The 24,260-nt window shown below is 49.4% G+C and overlaps 1 protein-coding gene across 8 annotated transcripts; it reads right to left on the bottom strand.

Annotated features, from left to right (window-relative positions):
* Positions 1-594: 594 nt before the first annotated feature.
* On the bottom strand, positions 595-23,595 carry GSS (glutathione synthetase). Of its 8 annotated transcripts, none has more exons than XM_032971218.2 (13): positions 23,424-23,595; positions 17,318-17,473; positions 13,431-13,576; positions 11,633-11,708; positions 9,659-9,801; positions 8,935-9,051; positions 8,018-8,098; positions 7,193-7,270; positions 6,410-6,479; positions 5,669-5,860; positions 4,224-4,305; positions 2,795-2,984; positions 595-1,202 (listed from the first exon to the last, which is right to left on the bottom strand). In XM_032971218.2, exons 2-13 carry the CDS (start codon positions 17,453-17,455, stop codon positions 1,079-1,081), a joined length of 1,437 nt encoding a protein of 478 aa, XP_032827109.1. In that variant the 5' UTR covers positions 17,456-17,473; positions 23,424-23,595; the 3' UTR covers positions 595-1,078. The 8 variants fall into 8 exon arrangements, with proteins under 8 accessions (XP_032827109.1, XP_032827106.1, XP_032827105.1 ...); XM_032971215.2 differs by having other exon boundaries at positions 17,318-17,470; XM_032971214.2 differs by lacking the exon at positions 23,424-23,595 and adding an exon at positions 19,142-19,243 and having other exon boundaries at positions 17,318-17,470.
* Positions 23,596-24,260: the final 665 nt, after the last annotated feature.

The raw sequence follows: 24,260 nt of genomic DNA, 5'->3' as shown, positions 1-24,260 counted from the left end.
CACACGCAGGAACTAGGTTGGCGGGTATCGCATTCCAGCCCTTGCAGATGCGGGGAAAAGACTCCGATTCTGTCAATGTCATCCGACCACCGAGTTGTATCCAATCAAACAGGAGACTTCCATCTTGATTTGAAGCTGTCGTGACTGCAGGAAACCAGACTTTGGTTCTTTCGGTAAAATCACGTGGGGTATAAATAAATTAAAATAAAACAAATCACGACGTTTCGATTGCAACACGAGCAATCATCATCAGGTGGGAAAACCACTTCAGCAAAAAAAATATTGCTGTGGTTTTCCCACCTGATGATGACTTCCATCCTAACCGTGGGAGGCCTAATTTTGTCCTTCCCCAACACCTGCGATTAGCATGGTTGGCCACGTACGGTGGAGAAAGAAGTTCAACATGCGTACATACAAGCGCCATTCCCAGTGTTCCCAGACTGTGGAGGAGGGGAAAGTGAGCTACGTACATGACGTCATAACCTGGCGTTAACCCGCAGTTATGACGCCGCGGCAAGAGCCTAAACTTTGAGACACGCTTGCGCAAGTCCTTTATTTCAGCCCCAAGACCGGAATCAACATTGGCTACGACACTGCAACTTGTGAATTTATTAAGATCGTCAAGTTATGAGTGAAGTAAACATAGTTGAAGAGTGGCGAAGCATAATCAAACAGCCCCCACGACCTCATCTAGCAGTGGATTGACAAAACGGTCAATGAATGGAGAATGGTTCATTAATGGACTTCCAAGTGAACCACTTAAAATTACATGAGCTCAAGCCCTCTAAATTGAGTGTAGTATCCACAGAATTTGGGTACACACCACGAGTTAAGTGCACATGGGTAGTGTAGTGCACATGGGTAGTGTAGTACGCATAGCTAATTAGGTACACACCACGAGTTAAGCGCACATGGTAAGTGTGGAATGCACGGCTAATTAAGTACACACCACGAGTTAAGTGCACATTGTTAGCGTAGTACGCACAGCTAGTTGGATACACACCACTAGTTAGGCGCACATGGCAAGCGCTGTACGCACCAATATCGATAGACAGCACAGCGCGAGTCCGCGGGACGCTCACACGAGCCGCGGGTTGTCCAGCACGGCCACGCCGGCCGCCACGCCGCCGTCCGCATGCTCCAGGCTCTTGGTGCGCAGCAGGTGGCCTCCGCAGTCATTGAGCACCATCGCACCGCCCTGCCTGCAACACACGGTGGCGAGATGTTGACTACCTCGCCTGGTACACAGGAGGTCGTGGGTTCGATCCCGACCCTGACGCCCGCTGTATATTTGGAGTTTGCGTCTCTCCCTCATCATCATGGTGGCAAGAAGATGTTAATTCCTTTGCCCGGTATACAGGAGGTCGTGGGTTCGATCCCGACCCTGACGCCTGCTGCTATGTATTTGGAGTTTCCGTCTCTCTCTCTCAATGTCGTCGCGTGGATTCATCTCCGGGTCCTCAGGTTTTTTTACCTCCACATTTAGAACCAACAACAAGCGTTCAGATTATTTGGCTGCTGTCATTTTCCACGTAAGCCACTTTGTTGAGCTATCATTTGTGGCCAGGACACTTCTGAAAAAGAGCTATCCATCTCAGTGGGGGCCTTACCTGGTAAAATAAAAAAAAAAGTTTAGTTTTAGTTGACACAAGCGGTTGCAGCGTGGGCAATGTCGTCACTCGTCGCCCCCGCTCAGCTCGCCAAGGGCCAGAGCCAGTGATGCACGAGGGCAAATGCGTCGTGATGGTCCATGGCAATCGCGAGTGGCCTAGACCGACGGACTTCCGTCCAAGCCAATGAAGACACATAATTATATTTAATGAAGCATTGATCGGTCTCCTGCAGGGTTCTTCAACTGTATTTTCAAATCTGCCTTATGTTCGTGAACACAAGGCAGATTTGAAACACGGTAGGACCAATGACTTCTGCCGTGGCTGATCATTATTTGAATGCGGCTGGATCACACGAAATTTATTTCTCTAAGACAATGGTGACTTTGCAAGCTGACTGGCTATCAACAAAGATTCGTTCATGAAGCCATCCATATATGCAGACACAGACACAATTTCAACCGAGAGGATCGTTATAGACTCAGCAATCATTAGAAAGATGTCACCAACGACTTTGGGTCATGAATTGACTTGTGTTTTCTTGTCAATCAACCTCCACCGTCAGCAGTGTGGTGTGTGGAGCGGGGTGCAGTGATTTCTTGGCGGCCCTTTGCTGCATTGGCATTGTTGCTGCATTGGCATTGCTGCTGCATTGGCATTGCTGCTACATTGGCATTGCTGCTGCATTGGCATTGCTGCTACATTGGCATTGCTGCTGCATTGGCATTGCTGCTGCATTGGCATTGCCGCTGCATTGGCACTGCCGCTGCATTGCCATTGCCGCTGCATTGGCATTGCCGCTGCATTGGCATTGCCGCTGCATTGGCATTGCTGCTGCATTGGCATTGCTGCCCTGCCCATGCTCCTGGTGCTGCTGATACATTTGGGCTACGCCCATCTCCAAACCTTTATAAACAGTTTGCCTTTAGAGGCAAACGACCGCTTGTGTTAAATCCGAAACGTCGTGATATTTTTATTCACTTTGTTTTCATTATCATTTTTTCTATCTACGTGTTCGGATTTGGACAACTTAATTTTTGTTTACAATATAAAATTATGCTGGATCTATTGCCGGCGACAGCCGCTTTAAAACTGCGTCGGCGCATCACAGCTCCAACCGCTTTTGGAGGGAGTGACGCACGCCAAAGCACGATGCCGCGCGGCCCCGCCACCGTGGCCCATACCTGACGTAGATGCCGAACATGCCGAGCTCGCTCACGCAGTCGAGCGGTGCCAGCGGGAAGCCTGAGCGCACCAGCACGTTCCTCACGGCCAGCGGGCGCACCTTGTCCATGAGAATGTACGCCTTGCGCTCCGGGCTGTGCCCGATCCTGCCCAGCAGCTCTGTGATGTCGTCTCCAAAAATGTTATTCCCTGCGAGATCCGGCAAGGAGATTAATCGTTTTTCACGATATGATGCAATAATAATAACTAAGCTTTATATTGCATAATTCATGGCAAATGAATCTCACAACGCTGTACAATAATTATATGCATAATTATATTCAGGGCCAAATCCTATCCATTGCAATTATCAAAGTAAATAACCTTCAGAAAATATAAATGAATGCATACATGAAGAAATGGTATGAAAACAAAAGGCATAAACAAACAACGAACAAGTTATCACAACAGAGGTACAGAAAATGACGCCTGGCACAAATGTTTAGATATTTACCATCGTGATACCACCACGATTATCGCGATATCAGTCTTCCAAAAATGTGTACTTGTTTCGTTTTTATCGTGGGTTACTTTACTTCTAAGTAAGAATAAAGATGTATGCATGTTACACTTCTTTCGCACCCTACGTAGCCAACCGTGCTAATCGGAAATGAACATTCTTCAACTGAAGTTCAATCAACATAAGCCTGTTATAAGTCTTGCAACTTTACCATTGGAAATGCACATGCCATCCGTTACACCAATATATTGAAACGATTCAATGACCTGCGAAAATCATGATGTCGTATAATTGCAATGCCATCAATTACTCTGAAAAACATTTCACAAAGCACTCATTTAATAGCTATTTATTTACAAACTTTAATTCGAAACAGACGTAAAACAACCGATGATATTAGCAAAATGGACGATACTATGAACGTGGATTTTATATCGCTCGATAAATCGTCGCATCGCCACGTCGCGGCGAGCCTACTTGCCGTGCGTTACAAGCAGAGGGTGATTCAAGACGGGGGACGATGGGGGGGAGATGAGGGGAGATGGGGGGGGAGACGGGGGGGGGGGGAGATGGGGGGAGACAAGAGGAAAATGGTTGGAGGAGATGTGGGGGGCACACAGGGGGTAAGACGAGGGGGGGGGAGACAGGGGACAATAGGGGCGGATGAGGGCGGGGAGACAGGGGGGAAGACAGGGGGGGAGACGGAACAATAGGGGCGGATAAGGGGGGGGGAGACAGGGGGGAAGACAGGGGGAAGGGGACAGGGGGGAGACAGTGGACAATGGGGGGATACGTGGGGGGGAGACAGGGGGGAGATGAGGGACGATGGGGTGGAGAAGGGACAATGGGGGGAGACAGGAGGGAGACGGGAGGGAGACGGGGAAGACGGAGGGGAGTCCGGGATGCACAAGAGTGGCACAGTTACTGACCTCCACCTTCACGTTCTGGCTTCAGCACAAAGCGGTGAGGATCCGCCATCGCCAAAGCCACCGTTCGGTCGCCCTCCTCGTTCTGGAACAAAACCCGTGCAGCCACAGGTGAACAGGGTAATGGTTCTGCTGCGGACCACCACCCCACTACCTGACAACTTTCATAATTGGCTCTGTCTGGTGGAGGAGTGCGTACGACAGAGACTTCAACCATGTGATATCTGACCTAAAAATATATTCTGAATCATGTCGGTTCGCGAAAACCTACGTGTTAAATATATACACAACAAAACGTGCCCGCACATACTGTGTGAAGTTATTTTTCTTGCGGACCCCTAAGAGAAACTGAAAAAGCAAACAGAAAAATGGCGCCGCGAAAAAGTTAAAATCTGAACGGCGCACAAAGTGACGAAGCTTCTTCTACGCTCGCCGCGTCTCCACGCTGCACGGAAACGTCGCAAACTCCACACCGATCGAGTCAATCAAATGCGTGCATTTATACAAAGTTAACTTATACCTTTAAAGCAACATGTGTTTTAACGTGACATTCTTCTTATTAGTAGTATTGTTACGTTTGTTTACTCGTGAAAGCTTCGTCAGGAGGGTCCTGCCAAGTTTTGTCAGTAGGGGGCGATGACTGCGTATGGACACCGGGATAATTTATGAGCAGTCAAAAATTAAAATGACAAGCTGTAAATCGACTAAATTTAGTCTTCGTGGAAACTAGGTGGTTTTGTTAGGAAAATGGATACACAGCGGCGCGCTGTGGCCTGAGTTAGCCCGAAATATCGAGGACATGCCATACTCTCCGTATTCCCTGTTGCTCAATACTTCCGAGTGCTTTTTAGAAGTTGAAAATAAAATACGCACGCTGCCTACATGCATCGTCAAGGAAACCGCCACAACCACACGATTTTAATCTTGAGTCGTTATCAACATCAAGGTCTGCACGCTTGTCGGCAAGGCCGTGTGCCCCAGGGTACGTTTCCCTGTATGTCAGCAAACGTCACCGCAGCAGCCAAAAGACTTCCATTTCATTTCATGGGTGAATTCGTCAACACCACGATCATTAGTCAGGGTCAAGCCACTGCTGGGTGAAGGCCTTCGCTTAAGTTTATGGCCATCTCTCACCATCCAGCCAAGTAATAATTCCCCTCTCTTCACCCGCGACCTCGTCATGTTGCAACGACAATTATCATCGGCCCTGGCCTTCGTGTAAATTGCGCCCCGGTGCACACAGACTCGAGCACCCCTCCAAGTCGATCCAACTTTAATCACGCTGCCATTTATTATCGCGAGTTAGCCATCGCTCGTGTGCTACCTGACACACGCTCGCTTTATGACAAACAATCCACCGGCGGGGAGTGACGGGCACGGTGCCAAGACGCGGCCGGAAAGACAGCGAGCGGCGCCATTGGCAGGCGTCGCCGCGTACGCCATCGTACCATGTCGAGGGAGTAGAGACCGGCGAAGGTGCTGCGGATTCGTGCCACAGCCGCGGGGTCCGTCACAAAGCGCTCTACGACGCCGGGCTGCGCCAGCACCTGCTGCACCTTCTTGGTGCCGGCCAGGTGTGTGGCGATGTCGGGGCACGTGATGGCGCGCGACCGGTCCAGCAGCTCGCGCGCCTCCCAGTCCTGCGGCACCGACGGTCGACAACTCAGGCGGTGGGATCGACGCGGCATCCGCGTCCTCCGCTTGGTTCGAATGAGCAATGCTCGACGATGGGTCACCGACCGACGATGATTATGCAGCTCGCGACGGCTCGCACGAGCCAGACTGACGTCTGGACCAAATGACCGACACGCAATGCCCCATCGTGAACTTTCGTGATTGCTGGTAAGTGAGACATCGGCACGTTTTTTTGTCAAAAATCAGACAAAGAGGAACATTTAGGAACACGTGGATTGCGTCCTTGGGGCTCGTCATTGTTCTTGGTGCCGGACTCAGTTTGTTTGGTCCCGGGCTGTGCCGCAGGGTTGCTCTCTCTCCTCTTTGCCGTGTTTCCCTGACATGACAAACCTCCCTTCTACCCTCATGTAGTGTTCTGTCTTTTTTGCATTGAGATTGTAGATGAATTAAAAAGTGTCGTTGTCGCACCCGATAACCACGCATTTAGCACCCCCATGTGAAGTTTATCATTGGGACACGTGTGCATGCGTTTGCAAATCATAGGAACCCCTGACCTTAGGTCCCGAGTAATTGTTGGGCGTGTAACCAGATCGGTAGTAGACCACCGCGATCTCCGTCCCGTTCCTTACACAGAACACGGAACACACGGAACACACACAGAACATACATGTGAGGACACACGTCAACTCATACGTGAACTCACACGGAACATACACACACGTGAACTCACACGGAACACACACGTAAACTCACACGGAACATACACACACGTGAACTCACACGGAACACACACAGGACAGACAGAACACACACAGAACATACATGTGAGGACACACGTCAACTCATACGTGAACTCACACGGAACATACACACACGTGAACTCACACGGAACACACACGTAAACTCACACGGAACATACACACACGTGAACTCACACGGAACACACACAGGACAGACAGAACACACACAGAACATACATGTGAGGACACACATCAACTCATACGTGAACTCACACGGAACATACACACACGTGAACTCACACGGAACACACGTGTGAATTAACACGGAACACACGAAACACACGTGAACACTACACGTGAACTGACACGTCAAATCACACGGAACACACATGTGAACTCACACGTGAACTCACATGGAACACACACAGACACACTCGGAAAACACACGGAACACACACGGAACATATACAGAACACACACGCAAACTCACACGGAACACACAAGTGAACTCGAGCTGAAGGAGTCGGAGAGGGTGCGTGCGGTGAATTTAGCCCTGGGCAGGCCGCATAGCAATTCTTTGTGCAATGTTTTGCTTACACATGCAGGGTGCGATCGGGAAGAAGCGACGCCTGCTTCGTCACGTCCCCGAATGTCTTGCGCAGCACCTTGATGCCTCTGGTTGTCACACCGAAGCCGCAGGGCGATGGGCGACACCAGGCACGGCACCGCACACAACACGGACAGTACGCGCCCACAATTAATTTGTCAATCGTACGCTGGATGAGGGCATCGCCGCATCATGGTGGGTCGTGGGAGTTATCTGACCGCATTTCATAGCACCGAGTTGGAGAACGTGGTGAGCATAGATGAAGGGGGGCATATAAGGAAAGTATAAAAACTTCTAGAGGGGCTAGAAAGAGCTCCCTCTCGTGGAGGCCCTGTTGCCAGCAGCATATAATAAGTCACAGAGTTTGCAGTGAGTGTGTGGAGGCGCACTGCGCGTGGGTGTATGAGACATGTACATTGATTACCATATAAATAGCCCAACCGGCAATGGATACCCATAGTCATTTATATGCATTCATTAATCCCCCCCCCCACTCTTGCTCAAGAAGGGCTCACAAGTGATGTCATCACATCAACCCCTCTATTCAAGGAACGAAACAGGAGGATTTCTCCACAAATCTGGCTGTCGCCTGATGAAGCGCATTGTAATTACTGGCGAAACATCATACTAAGATTGTAAATGTTGTGGCTTTGCTCTCCAACACACCAGTGTGCTGTACTAGCAACGAATTGGCATGTTCTGTTTACGTGACAAACCTTAGTAATTGGTTGTTTCGGGTGGTGGCGGGTTTAACAACACATTTATATATTTACGCGATCTCACCCAAAAAAACCTCCATTATGGAGGTGCCGTACCGTTTCCACAGGGCGTACTCCACACAACGCTGGTCAAATATATTCCTGCAGTCGGTCTCCACGAGGAACATCACCGCGGCCCTGCAGGGCAGCACAAGAGCGGGACGCCACGTGGGTCATGGCGAGGGCGCGTGGCCACAGCGTGAACCTGGCTCACCGCGTGTCCCCTCCGGAGACAGATTCCACGAGAGCCAAGCCTCCGGCCGTGGCCGCGTCACCCTGCGTGACGTGGGTGTCGCGCGTCGGGGGGGGAGGGGGGCGGTGACGCGGCCCAGCGGCAGCGTGTTCGCCGCTTGTTGCGGATGTTCGCCGTTCGAATTAGGCAGGCAGCTCCGCTGACTACTGTGGGTGCATTAACCGTAATACACCATGTAGGTGCCACGGACTTCAAGATCCCGCGATGTCATTCAGGACCATTCGGCCTTTGCATGGCAGTATCATGGACAAAATTTGAAAAAGACGATGCAAATTACTCAGTTGGGATTACACAAAGCAACATTGCCAGCAGGATACCGCGTAAAATGGAAATGCTGCAAGCGTGTAAAGATCAGCGCACACTGGACCTGTGATCCAGGTCACCGGTTCGATCTCTCTCGATATGCCAGTAGAAACGATGGTGCAAGTTTTTTAAACCACCTCTTGCCTCTGCCCACCCAGGAATGTGAATGAGTCCAGGTCGCATGTGGTGGGGTAAGGGGTAGGGCACTCCCCATCTTTTCTCGCACGTCTGATCACAGCGTGGAAGAGTAGCCCAAAGATCCTCTGGAGGGGGCTCTCATAGCGCTCCCTTTTTTTAAGTTGCGGCCCTTCCGCCAGCAGTGGCCCACGTGGGCAATTGCAGGGCTGCTCCTTTACCATAACCACTTTAAATTCGGCAGGGCTGGCAAGTGAGCGGGTGAGGGTACGGCAGGATTTACTTGGGCTCGCCGTACAGCTCCCAGGCCACCGCGATGCCCCTGCCAAGCTCCTCGGCCGGGCTATTGCTGGGGACCTCCACGCCTTCCCCGGGTTTCCCCAGCAGCCTCAGCACATGCCTGCGTAACACAGGGACACCACGGACACACAGCTCGGATTTTTGTGCGGGCGAGTGGCACCCGAAAGAGAGAGAGAGAGAGGTGCCGCAGCAACCCGTCACAAGGAGTCATGAGGCTATGAGCAAATAATTCGGCATGCGCCCGATCTAGGAGCATATTGGAAGATATTCAGAAGAGGGAAATGCAGCAAACGTAACCGGTGTACTATAGTATGCTCCCACGCGTATGCTCCCACCTTCACCAACCCGTGCTGACCAGCGTGGCGAAGGGTGGCCAAATAACCACTGAGCCGTAAACTATGCGGAGACCCTCATCCAGCAGTGGAATGACAAAGGGCTGTGCGTGCCACGTATGTCACCGGAGGAAAGGGTCGCGGAACGCATCAAAGATGCTGTCCGTCTCTTCGCCAATACGTACGCCATAACAAACCTAACGCGCAGTCAGCACACACGAATTCGGCCGCTTTATTTTGGGAAAGGCCCATTGAGCTAAGAAGCCCTTTTTCAACTGTGACCCAGGCAATGTGGCCATCTTCAAGCGAACCTACCACTGCTCGTCCACTGGCCAATCACTGCCCCGGCCAAACGTTGCGCCGGCGTTGGCTCACCTGTGCAGGTCCGGCGTGCTGCACGACAAGCCTCCGAAACTGGCGGCGAACGTGTTCGTCTCGATCTGCTTCAGCGACGACGACGCGCCATCGGCATGCAAGTCGAACATGTAGTCCGACCGGTTGAGGCCCAGCACGACCGGCTGTGAACGAAGCGCACAGTGAAAACAATCAGGACTACTGCGTAAGGGTAAACTGCCTGGAGTGTCCAACAACATCGAGGGGTAACCGCGTGGCAACTCGACGAAGCAGCGCTGTGCCATGGGTGGCTTTTTCTTTCACCACTGTTCGCCAACTAACCCAAACGCCGCGTCCGGTGTTGTCTTGTTATTAGCAACGATCAATCCACTGCTGGATGAAGGCCTCCCCCCAAGCTGCCGCCTTCTGTCAAGATCGCGCGGTACAACGATCCAGCCGGCAAAATGCGCAAGAGCTGCTTTCATAGCTCCATCTCTGCGGTGCACGCCCAGTCGAGTGCGTTCCCCTCTTCTCTGGTCGCCACGTCAGCATTTGTCTAGACCACCACCATCAACCCTTCCAGTGACATGTCCTGCCCAAGCCCACACTTTTATTAACAGCCCAAGTCACGAACTTGTGAATGTTCTCTAATCCCGCACGTTCCCCCTTTCTGTCATTCATTGCAATTCCAAGCATGCATCTTTTTCGAGTCATTAATACATTAACGTTACTTGTTATGACATACAGGCAATCCGCAGTCAACGTGCTTTTGTGGTACACCATTTAGGAATAATGCACGCTGTGTATTTAGACGTCATCCGCAACGTGACGTACGCCACACTAGCCTGGCACCGAGACCTAACGGCGTTGCCAGCAGCCAGTGCAGTACGATAAGTAGTGCGCTACAGTGTACAGCATCTCGCCGTGTGTACACCATCACTCTTCCCTTCGTCTCCATAATGCAACGCCGGGGTAGTTACAAGTAAGTAATACTGTATTTCTTTATTTTCATTTTTATTTTAGAGGAATGGTATTAGAGTTTCCATGATTTTCTTTTTCATTCAACGTATTAGAATGTGTGTACATGTATTGTATTGATATAGGCCAGGATAATATAGGCGATTGTCTGCGCATGTGAGTGAAATCCTCTAACCCCCTCCTTTACGAATATTTATTATGGGAAAATTGCTTTTGAGATACGCGATTTTGAATACGTGCGCTTTTCCAGGAACGCATCTATCGCGTATGTCAAGGAGTGCCCGTGTGGACAATCACAAGGAATTTGGACAATTACAAGGTGGGAGACACACTGAGACATAGTTTGACATCATAATTGAGTGACATTGAATTTCACTATCATTACCTGAGAAATGCAGGGCTTTAAAATAGTACACGTGTGTAGTGACATAGAACTGCTCACTACGTAGCATAGCGCTGTTTGCTGGCAGAGAAGGGGATCTGCAGGTGCAGCAGTCTGTCAGCAGGTCACGTGACAAGCCAGAGAGAGGGATGTAGGGGAAATGTTACAGAAGGGGCACGCGAGGGAAGCCCGGGAACCTGCTAGTAGGTTCTAGCAAGGGGGCGTGGCTGGGGCGGAGCGAGGCCACGCCGGGAGGATAAAAGGGGGGACCCTGAGCGGGAGCTCGGGGCTGTCGCCTGGAGTGGGATCCCCTCGTCGTGCTGCTGGAGCCTTCGCCGCCGTCACCGTCTTCACCTGCTCGGCGTCGTCGGTCGGGCAGTCTGCCAGCTGCCCTGATGACTGGGAGCTGTAGTTACTCTGTGCGGACTGTGTGAAGGCTGTTAATAAATAGAGAGACTCCTACTCTTAGTGTCTCTGAGTCAGTCTCTACACATGTTTGTAGCCTAAATCGCCAACACAGCATAATTGGTAACTATTTCGCTTTTCATTGTGCATGGAAGCAACAGCAACCCGGGATGCTTTACTCTTAATCAGTTGTGGTTCACTTTTGCATGCCCTGCCAGATGTAAAATGAAATATATAAAATAAACACCAACTTTTGTGATGTTTTCATCCAGCAATCGCTGGAAAATTCTGAAGACATTCGCCGAGAATTCATCCGAGTCCACCGTGCTGAAATCAAAACACAGTGTGTGCGCGTCAGCAGCAAGCACGCATCACAGCACGCATCACAGGTGGAATTCTCACACAACTGCACCAAAACCCCCGTCTGAATGGGGGAAGACTGGCCACACATTACTTTAGGCCATTACCATAAGTCCAAATTAAAGAGAATACGTGTGTCCCATGACAGATCTGGAAACGCCGACCCGACCATCGGCCACATTCAAGATGAGCCAGCACAAGGCCCTCATGACACGGGTGGCTTTACCACCTGGCTATATGCAGTGCCAAGCTGGAACCAAACCATATACGGCTCGCCTCGCACGACATTTGAATATGGCCCGGGGCCACGCGTCCCCTTGTGTGACATCAGTGCATCATGAGGTTAATAGCATCACCCTGCTGTCTGCACACATCTCAAATCGTCTATTGCATGTCACGTAAGTCGCATGGCTCGGTTTCTGCAGTAGAAAACCAACCTGGCACCTCCCAAGTCATGCTGGTTTGGCTTGGCATCGATCACGGCACAGCTCAGTTGTGCCAGTGGAAAAGAGCTAATAGTAAACCATCACTGCGAAGTCTTAACATTCAGTGAAGCCAATGAACAAATTAATTGCACACAATTTGAAGTAATTTCCTTTATAGTTCATCTGGACACAAGACTTATAAACTGCTGTTATGTTGGCCGAACAAAAACAGCAGTCTCGCTACAAAAACAAATTCTCCGTTTGGTAAACAAGTGTTTAAATTACAGCAGCCTTCGCGGGTATATTTTTGGCTATATCGCATTTTCATGATGCTAATGCGACCATGTGTTCGAGGAGAACATATATCGTCGACACCCTTATTCACTCTAAAAATAATGTGGGAGAAAAAAAAAGCCCCCACCAAGGATCAGTGCATTCAACCCCCAAACTGTGGCCTCAGAAAACCTCAACGGGACATCTCGCAGCCGGCGGGCACCCGAGGGCTCGAGTTGCAGCCCACGGAGCACACGAATGTAATTCGTATTTAACGACGGCCCACACTTACGGCGTCCAGGAATATCCACGACGGGTGCCCATTGATTACTTAAAGTGGAAGGAAAAGGTGCAGCCCTGCCAATGGAAGGGCCTCTGCTAGGAGGAGGCTCTGGAGGAAGGCCCCTCTAAAGCATATTTTGGCCTACTCTTCACACTGGCCAAGACGTCTTGGAAGAGCAAAGGTGGGAGTAGCCACACTTTACCGCACTATCACACGTGCCCTTCCGATTGACGAAATGTGGTGTACCTATAAATATTTATAACCGCTGGGTCGACAGAGGCGTTGGAGGGGGGTTTACAAAACATAAGTGTCCATGGTTTATAAAACATGTCCATCTGTGCCACGAGATCAAATTAAACTCGAAATCTCTGGATTGCAAGTCCAGTTTGTTACCCATTATACCACAGCAGCAGCAGTTATTGTCCAATGCATGGAAACGCACAGCACATCCAAAGTTAATGCTCACACCAGACACGCGTGGCCTGTGAGACGCAGGCAGTCACGCCTTTGTGCTGAACATTTGACCGCACTCGCAGAGATTTCACTTGTAATCCCCGTCTGACATGGCACGTGCCTGGACAGCTGTGGTATGCATGAGATCATCTGAATTGTTGAAATTAAATCAGTGTAACATTTTACATTAGGGGATGCCGCCATGGTGTAATGGTTAGTAGGGCGCTGGACTTGCAATCCAACCAGCATGCTTACCTCTTCAACGTCTCCTGAAGAAACGCGTGGTCCTGACTCACGCGGTCTATGAGCAGGTTAAAGTCGCGCTGCACCTCCATGGCCTGCTCGAAGAGCACCGTGGGGACGACCGATGGGAACAGGGTGAAGGGCACGAACAGCACACGCTGCAGGCCAGGGAGGAGCGTGGGCAGAAAAAGACACACACATGCGAGCAAGTCATTGTAGAGCACACAGCGAGTGTTAACCACACAGTGTCCGATGGGCACGATCACAAACTCTGCATGGGATGGCTTGACTGGTTATACAACGTCGAATTTGGACCTTTGCCACAATGCACACTTGGCAATGTAATATATACAGTTAGGGAAAAAAGTATTTGATCCCCTGCTGATTTTGTACGTTTGCCCACTGACAAAGAAATGATCAGTCTATAATTTTAATGGTAGGTTTATTTGAACAGTGAGAGACAGAATAACAACAACACAATCCAAAAAAACGCATGTCAAAAATGTTATAAATTGATTTGCATTTTAATGAGGGAAATAAGTATTTGACCCCCTCTCAATCAGAAAGCTTTCTGGCTCCCAGGTGTCTTTTATACAGGTAATGAGCTGAGATTAGGAGCACACTCTTAAAGGGAGTGCTCCTAATCTCAGCTTGTTTCCTGTATAAAAGGCACCTGTCCACAGACGCAATCAATCAGATTCCAAACTCTCCACCATGGCCACGAACAAAGAGCTCTCCAAGGATGTCAGGGACAAGATTGTAGACCTACACAAAGCTGGAATGGACTACAAGACCATTGCCAAGCAGCTTGGTGAGAAGGTGACAACAGTTGGTGCGATTAGTCGCAAATGGAAGAAACACAAAAGAACTGTCAAGCTCCCTCGGCCTGGGGCTCCATGCAAGATCTCACCTCGTGGAGTTGCAATGATCATGAGAACGGTGAGGAATTAGCCCAGAACTACACGGGAGGATCTTGTAAATGATCTCAAGGTAGCTGGGACCATAGTCACCAAGAAAACAATTGGTAACACACTACGCCGTGAAGGACTGAAATCCTGCAGCGCCCGCAAAGTCCCCCTGCTCAAGAAAGCACATATACATGCCCGTCTGACGTTTGCCAATGAACATCTGAATAATTCAGAGGACAACTGGGTGAAAGTGTTGTGGTCAGATGAGACCAAAGTGGAGCTCTTTGGCATCAACTCAACTTGCCGTGTTTGGAGGAGGAATGCTGCCTATGACCCCAAGAACACCATCTCCACCGTCAAACATGGAGGTGGAAACATTATGCTTTGGGGGTGTTTTTCTGCTAAGGGGACAGGACAACTTCCCCGCATCAAAGGGACGATGGACGGGGTCATGTACCGTCAAATCTTGGGTGAGAACCTCCTTCCCTCAGCCAGGGCATTGAAAATGGGTCGTGGATGGGTATTCCAGCATGACAATGACCCAAAACACACGGCCAAGGCAACAAAGGAGTGGCTCAAGAAGAAGCACATTAAGGTCCTGGAGTGGCCTAGCCAGTCTCCAGACCTTAATCCCATAGAAAATCTGTGGAGGGAGGTGAAGGTTCGAGTTGCCAAACGTCAGCCTCGAAACCTTCATGACTTGGAGAAGATCTGCAAAGAGGAGTGGGACAGAATCCCTCCTGAGATATGTGCAAACCTGGTGGCCAACTACAAGAAACGTCTGACCTCTGTGATTGCCAACAAGAGTTTTGCCACCAAGTACTAAGTCATGTATTGCAGAGGGGTCAAATACTTATTTCCCTGATTAAAATGCAAATCAATTTATAACATTTTTGACATGCGTTTTTCTGGATTTTGTTGTTGTTATTCTGTCTCTAACTGTTCAAATAAACCTACCATTAAAATTATAGACTGATCATTTCTTTGTCAGTGGGCAAACGTACAAAATCAGCAGGGGATCAAATACTTTTTTCCCTCACTGTATGCAACAGGAATGGTGCGGCCCTGCAATTGCTTGCTCTTGTAAGGGATGTCAGGGAGTAGGAATGGAGATGGACAGTGGGTTAAGGGGCATGGAGATGATTCCCGCCAAAAAAAGTGGGGGGGGGAGGCAGTGAAGCGGAAACAGTGGAAGGGGTGAGCAGCAATCGCGAGGAGATACCGGAGGGGGGCATCGGGGGGCTCGGGGCATTCTGGCGGGTAACGGATTGGGCAAGTGTGGACTGGGGACCCCCCCCCCCCCCAACCTCGTGTGGAAGGGTTAAGGATCAGTGTTGCAGTCACGTTGCGCCAAGCCCCATTCGGACGCACGAGCTTCACCTCCTCTGGAATGCCGTTCACGCGCTGCTAATCACTCATGATAAAAGTTTTTTGGTTAAATCGCGTTATTTATAAATGTGCCGTAACCCTCCACCACCCGACACGGCCTATCAGCAAAAAAAGTGTCACGTTGACAAAAGACAAATAGCCCACCGGTGTGTTGAAGATTGAATCCACAACATTTACAGTTTGAGTAGTACGACGTTTCGCTGGTAATTACATCCAGCATCATCGGGCAATTCGCCAGAATGGTAAAGCCCTCTCCACTTGCTCCCGGTCTTAAATAGAGCAGCAGGGTGACGTCATCATTTAACTCATTCAGGTGCAGTGATTTGAGGCGGAGGGGGGGGGTATTGTAATTATATAATCGATTGGTAATCAGTCAATGGTTATGATTAGTAATGAGTTGTAGATTAGTAATTAGTTCTAATATGTTGTGATTATATGCTACGTTAATAATCCGTTAATTAGTATGTGTTTCCCCTATAAGGAATTGTAATATGAATTATTTAATAATACGCTTCCAAGCCGCACTAAGCCTATAGCTGTCAGAGCGATTAAAGTTATTTCTATATCTCTCAATTTCAATGGATTCTCTAATTAGTCTTTGCCAGTAATCATTAGTTTTACACAACACTTCAACGTTATCAAAATCAATTGAGTGTCCTTGTTGACAAGCATGTTCTGCCACTGCCGACAGTTGTGTTTGAAATAATTTCATATTTGGTGTTATTTTAGTCTTATGCTGATGTTACGTCCCGTTTGTCCAATATATCATCTGCCACATAAACAAGTAATCCGATATACACCTTCCGTTGATAATTTAGGTAATTCGTCTTTAGTGCAAGATACTAGTTTTTGTACTGTACCAAATCTTACTGTAATGTTTTGCTTTTGCAAAACACGGGTTAAGTTGTCAGTTACTCCTGAGATATATGGAATTTGTATTGTTTTAACAATCTGATCGCTTTCAGCAGTGTTGCTTTGCGATCGTGATTTGGCATTCAGTGCTCTGTTAATTTGAGCATTATTGTAGCCATTCTGTCGTAGTGCTTCTTTAACATGTTTGATCTGTCTCACTAGACTTTCACTATCTGACACTGTTTTAGCCCGATGTATGTCTTGATAAGAGAGGATTTCTGAGCTGGATGATGATGCGAATCTGCATTCAGATAGGCATCAGTGTGCATTTGCTTTCAGTAAACGCTGTGTTATTTTACCGTTTAGGCCATGTCCAAGCAAGTGTTGTTCACCTCCATTTCCATGGTGAACTGGATGGCGGGGTTTTGTGCATTGAGATGATTTAGAAAATCATTAAGTGTATCTTTACCATGTGACCAGACAACCAAAGTGTCATCCACATATGTAAACCAAAAAGATGGTTTTAATGTGTTCGAGGCAAGTGCTCTTATTTAAAAGTTTTCCATGTACAGATTTGCTATAGCAGGAGATAAAGGAGAGCCCATTGCTGCTCCTTCCCTTTGTTTAAATGAAGGAGCAGCAATGGTGGAGGGTTACGACACATTTATAAATAACGCGATCTAACCCAAAAACCTTTATTATGAATAATATTGGTCGCGGAAGCCTACGTGTTAAACTGCTGCTAATCACCTCCGACTCGTTGGGGTTTTCGGGCGTTCTCATGGCGATGCCCCTGTGAAAGGCGAAGTCCTTGGCCGCCTCGGCCAGGCAGTTGAGCAGAGCGATGTCCCGCATCACGTGGACAGGCACCGAGCACAGCGCCTCCATCGCTCGAGCCGCACGCTGCTGACACAACGCACACGGGCGAGCGTCATTCCCAATTACCTCTGCGGAGGTTTTCACGCTCGCAACGTCTGAATTATCCGACGATTTTTTTTTCGGGTTGTACACCGCCTGTCGTTTGTCACGACGTTCAGATGTTTCGCTCCACGTGCTGGAAGGTTCTCCTCCTCCTTCTTCTTCTTTTTCTTCAGTGACTGTCAGTTCCTACAAAAGGCTGGAGCGAGTTGTCAGACATCATTCAGAACAACACATCCCGAAAACAAACGATACAACTGTTGGGGCAAGTGCTGCGAGCATAGCACCCACGAACCCTGCCATTAAACACGAAGTCTGGCCACCATCGCCTCCCCGCAGATGATTTTGACGCACCGCACCAGTTACACATTTTAAGGCCGAGGTGACCTAGGAGAGGCTCCAAATTGGTTAAGATTATAACTAGCCACTATAATTAGCCGTGGCCGGGAATTTAACTACGGGTGGCAGGTTATTCAGGGCAGTGCGCTAACCAGTGGGCCACCGCTCCTCCAACACACGGGCATTGACGTTCCTGTAGCACATTGCACGGAGCTGCGAGGACAGCGTGAGAATGAACACAGCGATGAGGCGAGTGGCGACGGGGAACAGGGACGAGGTGCCAGATACAAGACGAGGCTGATGATAGGGAGAAGAGGAAGGGTATGAGGATCAGTGTTGTAGTCTATGGGCTAGTAGTGTAATGCATGGGCTAGTGATGATGTACATACAGCATGATGCAGTGTGTACTAGGAGCTAGTGATGATGTATATACAGCAGGATGATGCTGTGTGTACTAGGAGCTAGTGATGATGTATATACAGCAGGATGATGCTGTGTGCACTAGGAGCTAGTGATGATGTATATACAGCAGGATGATGTGTGTACTAGGAGCTAGTGATGATGTATATACAGCAGGATGATGCTGTGTGTACTAGGAGCTAGTGATGATGTATATACAGCAGGATGATGCTGTGTGTACTAGGAGCTAGTGATGATGTATATACAGCAGGATGATGTAGTGTAAACTAGGAGCTAGTGATGATGTATATACAGCAGGATGATGTGTGTACTAGGAGCTAGTGATGATGTATATACAGCAGGATGATGCTGTGTGTACTAGGAGCTAGTGATGATGTATATACAGCAGGATGATGCTGTGTGTACTAGGAGCTAGTGATGATGTATATACAGCAGGATGATGTAGTGTAAACTAGGAGCTGGTGATGATGTATATACAGCAAGATGATGCTGTGTGTACTAGGAGCTAGTGATGATGTATATACAGCAGGATGATGTAGTGTAAACTAGGAGCTAGTGATGATGTATATACAGCAGGATGATGCTGTGTGTACCAGGAGCTAGTGATGATGTATATACAGCAGGATGATGCTGTGTGTACTAGGAGCTAGTGATGATGTATATACAGCAAGATGATGCTGTGTGTACTAGGAGCTAGTGATGATGTATATAGAGCAGGATGATGCTGTGTGTACCAGGAGCTAGTGATGATGTATATACAGCAGGATGATACTGTGTGTACTAGGAGCTAGTGATGATGTATATACAGCAAGATGATGCTGTGTGTACTAGGAGCTAGTGATGATGTATATAGAGCAGGATGATGTAGTGTAAACTACGTGCTAGTGATGATTTTACCGGTACACGTTTCTCCGCTCCTCCCATCTCCACGTGACTTTGGAATTCCACCCCCGATCCCGATTGGCTGCACCGCCCCACGTGACTCTAATCTCTGCGAGTTCGTGATTGGCTAATTTCCCTCCCAGCCGCTTCCAATCCCCCTTCTCTCGCCCCTCCCCTCCCTCCCTCCCTCAGCCCCTCACTGTTCAGTTCCATTTATTGGGTATAGCCCTGTGAGCATTCGGCTCTTGAATCGGGTGCAAGCGCAACAAACAAAAAAACATGAACAAGAAAGCATCTTAAAGTGACTATGTGACTGTGCAAACAGAAAATCCAGGAAAAAAAACATCAAAAATATTCCTGAAATAGCACCGTACACCAACGCTGTGTGCAAAAAATCCCAGTGGGATGCAAGTCAAAATAACAACAACAACCACAAGACAACTAAGATTAAGGACATCAATCTAACTCCGTATATAACAAACAAAAACATGGCCAAAACCAAAATTTTTGTTTTCGAAATCACCAAAATAAAAGCCATAAATGCAATGTAACAGTGATCATAGGGACTGTGACCGAATTTTTTAAAAGAAACTACATAAATAAATTATAACACCAAAATCTAGAGCAAGTATTTAGGCCACTGAATAGCAGTGGCAGCTAGGGGTGTACAACTCCTCTAGAGCAGTTTTGAGTGAAGATCTCATAGGTAGTGATTCAAGTTGCAGTTTATTGGCAATAGCATTCCAGACCCTGGGGGCATCAATAGCAAAGGCCCTTCCTCCGGTTTTTGTACGGCAATAGGGAATGTGAAGCTGGTAGATGAGCGAAGACCTGAAGTCAAATTTGTTCTTTGAAACAGAGAGGAGATCCAGAAGGTAGTCTGCGGATTTTTTTGTAAGCACATCGTGAATAAATAAGATCTGGTGCACAAGCCGTCGAACATTAAGAGATGTTAAGTTTGACCCAATGTAGAGATCACAGTGGTGAGTCCTATATGGGCAGTTCAATGCAAATCTTAAGGCCGAGTGATAGATGGAATTAAGCTTTTTCAGTATAGTACTTGGGGCTGATTTATACACGATGTCACAGTAGTCAAGTAGAGGCAGTATGGTAGCTTTTATCAATTCCAATCGGAAAATAGGGGGAAGCAGTGCTTGTGTCGATACAGAAAACCAATTTTTATTTTTGTCTTTTTACCAATATAATCAATGTGATCTTCAAAATTCAGTTTTGAATCCAGGATGACCCCAAGATACGTATAGATCTTGACTTGCTCTATTTGATAATTATTTAAGGAATGTAATTGGGGGAAAAAACTTCCTACTTTAGTCCCGGTGAGAAGCATAGCACCTTGGTTTTGGAGGTATTCAGGACTAGTTTAATAGCAACTAGCTGATGTAGTTTGTTGAAATCACCCTGGAGCTTAGCAATCACGTCATCCGGAGAGCGGCCAGCAGGAATCAATATCGTGTCATCTGCAAAAAGATTTACCCTGGAATGATCCAGGTCAGTGCCCAAGTCATTGATATAAAGAGAGAACAAAGGGGGCCGAGGATGGAACCCTGTGGAACCCCTTTTGTTATCTTAACACTGTTTGACCTCCAACCATCTGTGAATACAGTTTGGGTGTGAGAAAAGAGGTAATTTTTTAAACCATTTTGCTGTGTTTTCGGAAAAACCAAGGCAACTTAGTTTACTAAGCAGGGTGTTGTGGTCTACAGTATCAAAAGCTTTGGACAGGTCAAGAAAAAGACAGGCACAGTACTGCTTATTATCAAGGCTACTGTAAATTTGATTCAGAGAGTCTAATGCAGCAGATGTGGTGCTGTATCTTTTTCGGAACCCAGATTGTTTTAGATGTAGTAGATTGTTGGTGGACAGGAAACTGCTAATTTGGTAGTTCAATAATTTAAAAAAAAATCGATAAAAGTCGGCAACTGACTACCACCACCGACACGGCGGCTGTTTATAACGTAGCGTGCACCGCTTTGCTATGGGCGCGAACTCCAGCACTTGGGGAATGAATGAGGGGAAACAACTTCCACATCCATCCAATAGACACCGTGGTGCAACTCGGCAAGTGTCGCTACTCCCCCCTGTCCCCGACACTGAGGACACGCGCACGCAGCGCACACACGGAGTGTGCTGGCGAGGGATTGCCTGGCACGTCGGGTTTTAATCCGAAGGGCCCCTAGAGGGAAAGTCCCACGGTTTCCCGGTGCCAGGAGATTGGCCGACCCTCGCAGGAAAGGTTACATTGCGGTGCCCCTAAATTGGCTTAACATTGTATGGGCACAGAAAGAAATGGTTCACTGTGCCAACCGCAATAAGTTATTCACGACATGGGGGGGGGGGACTGAGGGTGGAATATTAAGCAAGAAGAGCATGAGGTCAGGAGAATCGCAGCGCCACTGCCGCTCCCCCCATCTCGGCCCTCATACCGAATACTGGCAGGCTGCGTGTTCGCCAGCCGGGCGCCCTTTCCAGATACCCAGCAACGAGGGACAATAGGTGCCTGGCGCCGTCCCCGCGGCACTCGACGGAGGACACGGTAACAGGGGGGCGGTAACCACAGGTAGGCGCACGGTTGGTCACGCGGTACAAACGCCATCGCGGCCCTTGGAATGGGGGGATTAGGCCACGCAAGGGATGGAAAACGAGCGACGGCGCAGGTAAGCGCGCACGATTGGCTGGGCGGTGCGACGTCACCCTGGGCCTTGAAGTTTAGGGAATAAAAAGAGTGGCCCAGGACGATTTTCGCTCTCTTGTCTTCAACCTCTGGGCCGTCAAGCCCCACTCTTTGCCGTCCTGCCTCCTCGAGCCGCTCGCAGCATCCGTGTGATGCCAGCGAGTGCTGCTACGAGGCAGCGATAGGTGAAGTTTTCTCTCGTCCTCCCTCCGACTCTCACAGCGTCCGTGCGACTCCGTGAGTACAGCTTCGAGGTGCGTGGTAGGATGTTTGAGTGACTGGGTACGTAGGCAGAGTTAGGCTTGGCTCTTCTCGCAAAATATTCCCCCAGGTAGTATTTTCACCGCGAATAAAAGTTAGCACAGAGCATCGGTGTGGTGTCAGTGATTTGTGTGTAGAGCGGCCGCGTGCGGAGCGACGCGTTGCGAGAGGAGTGAACGCGGAGCCGCAGCGTGTCCGCGCGTGTTCGGACATAATCGCCCACAGGTGTGGGTGCGGTCGTGCAGCTGTGCGCCGCGTTGGCGTGAGTGGTGGTGTACACGGGCGAGTGTGTGGGTTAATTCCGTGCGGCGGTGAGCCAGCAGTTTAGCCATGTCCCTCAGAGAGGGCGCTAGCGTGGGGGGGGGGCGATCACTCGGTCGGCGGGGGCCCGGCGGGAGCCGACCGACGCGGTTGAGGAGAGAGCGGTGGGGCTTTCGTCGGCCCCCAAAACACTTAAAATACGTTGCCAACAGACAGCAGTGCGTAAAAAAAATATCAATCGTTGTACTGTACTATGACCTCAACGTCGACGCTCCCAACTTACACCAACCAGCACCAGCGTGGTGAAGTATGGTCGAACAATCCCCTATGACTCACGCGGCATTCGGAGGCTCTCATTCAGCAGTGGATTCCCTCCATCTAGCCCCTTGTCTCTAAACCCTTAATACAAATCCGCGTGAAAATGTATCACGTGCAAGTTGAGACTTCACAATTAGCTTTGTCAAGGGAAGCCTGTCCTGAGTCTCGAGACTTTTGTTTCAGGATGCTGCTGCTGTTTACATGGGGGGGGGGGGTGTGTTTGTCCGATTAACAATGAACGCGAGTTTGGCTTCACGTGTGTAGTAACCCAGAGAAACCCCACGCAATGCGAGCTGACGTCCAAAGCGCGCCACACAGATAGATTAAAGAAAACACATCCATTGCTGTACTCATACCTGTCAACCCCTTATCAGTGCTGCCTACCTTATTACACACCAATTCAGACCTGATTGGTCACCCAGTGCCCCTTACAAATCTCAACGTTCACCCTACAAAGTCCCATCACAAGGGAGAAACACAAACAAATAGACAAACTATTATAATTGTGTTTGCCCGCATTGAAACAGCTGTACGCCGTACGTACCTGAAAACTCAATGTCCCTGTACAAGAATACGGGGTAAACCAAATGGTTTGACAGGTATGCATACTTGGAATGCCCCGGTCACCCATCTATTCGGCCCATGCGTACACATTAACTCAACTTCGTTTGAGATTCTACACAAACTGAAGGTTGGCTAGAGGTGCGTGTTCCACAGCTCAATGAGACCTCGCGTTTAAAACCCCCACGGCGCCTCGTTCACTCTCACCTCGCAGCCCAAGGCAGGACCACGGGGGCGGGGGGGATGAACGCAGAGTCAGTCGCGGGTTTGTCCAACAGCAGCAGCAGCAGCCGGGGCCCTCCGGGTGTCTGGGGAGCGAGGAGAGAGCGAGAGGAGGGTGAGAAAGAGATGTGCGAGCGACTTTGCCCGTGCGAGAGAGAGAGAGTTTACACGCGGAGGCGGTCCCTGCTCAGTGCTCACACCCAGAGCCGCCGCCGCCCACCACCACCACCAGCAGCACCCCCCGTGGGGTGCAGAGGTCACCCCGCTCAGCCTGCACGTGTCGCAGCAGCAGCAGCAGCACCACCACCCGTGCCCCGACCCACCCGTGGGGTGCAGAGGTCACCCCGCTCAGCCTGCACGTGTCGCAGCAGCAGCAGCACCACCACCCGTGCCCCGACCCACCCGTGGGGTGCAGAGGTCACCCCGCTCAGCCTGCACGTGTCGCAGCAGCACCACCCGTGCCCCGACCCCCCGTGGGGTGCAGAGGTCACCCCGCTCAGCCTGCACGTGTCGCAGCAGCAGCAGCAGCAGCAGCTTGCGGACTTTGCAGCGTCGTTCTGCTGTCAACCCATGCGGCTTCACCCTGTGTTCGTGTACGGCGTACGGACGTTTCAATACGGGCAAAATAAATACTGTGTGTTTGTGTCTGTTTGTGTTTCTCCATTGTGATGGGACTTTGTAGGATGAAGGTTGAGATTTATAAGGGCACGGGGGTGACCAATCAGGTCTGAATCGATCTGTAATCAGATAGGAGGCACTGATAAGGGCTTGTAACAGGAATGCAGCGTCAACATGACTAAGCAGTTCTTTAAGTGAAACCAG

Source organism: Petromyzon marinus, chromosome 45 (assembly GCF_048934315.1).
Source record: "Petromyzon marinus isolate PM22_M1 ecotype Great Lakes invasive population chromosome 45, UKy_Petmar_22M1.pri1.0, whole genome shotgun sequence".
Lineage (NCBI taxonomy): Eukaryota > Metazoa > Chordata > Hyperoartia > Petromyzontiformes > Petromyzontidae > Petromyzon > Petromyzon marinus.
Note: the sequence above shows the minus strand (reverse complement) of the source record. Positions and strands in the feature narration are given on the sequence as shown.

Coding starts and splice junctions, on each gene's coding strand:
- GSS (XM_032971210.2), bottom strand. CDS start 18,009: ATGCCCGTGTGTTGGAGGAGCGGTGGCCCACTG. Junction 5,861..6,409: donor ACAATTACTCGGGACCTAAG/GTCAGGGGTTCC, acceptor TCGGTGCCGCAG/GACTGGGAGGCGCGCGAGCT. Junction 2,985..4,223: donor GCCAGAACGTGAAGGTGGAG/GTCAGTAACTGT, acceptor CGGATCTCGCAG/GGAATAACATTTTTGGAGAC.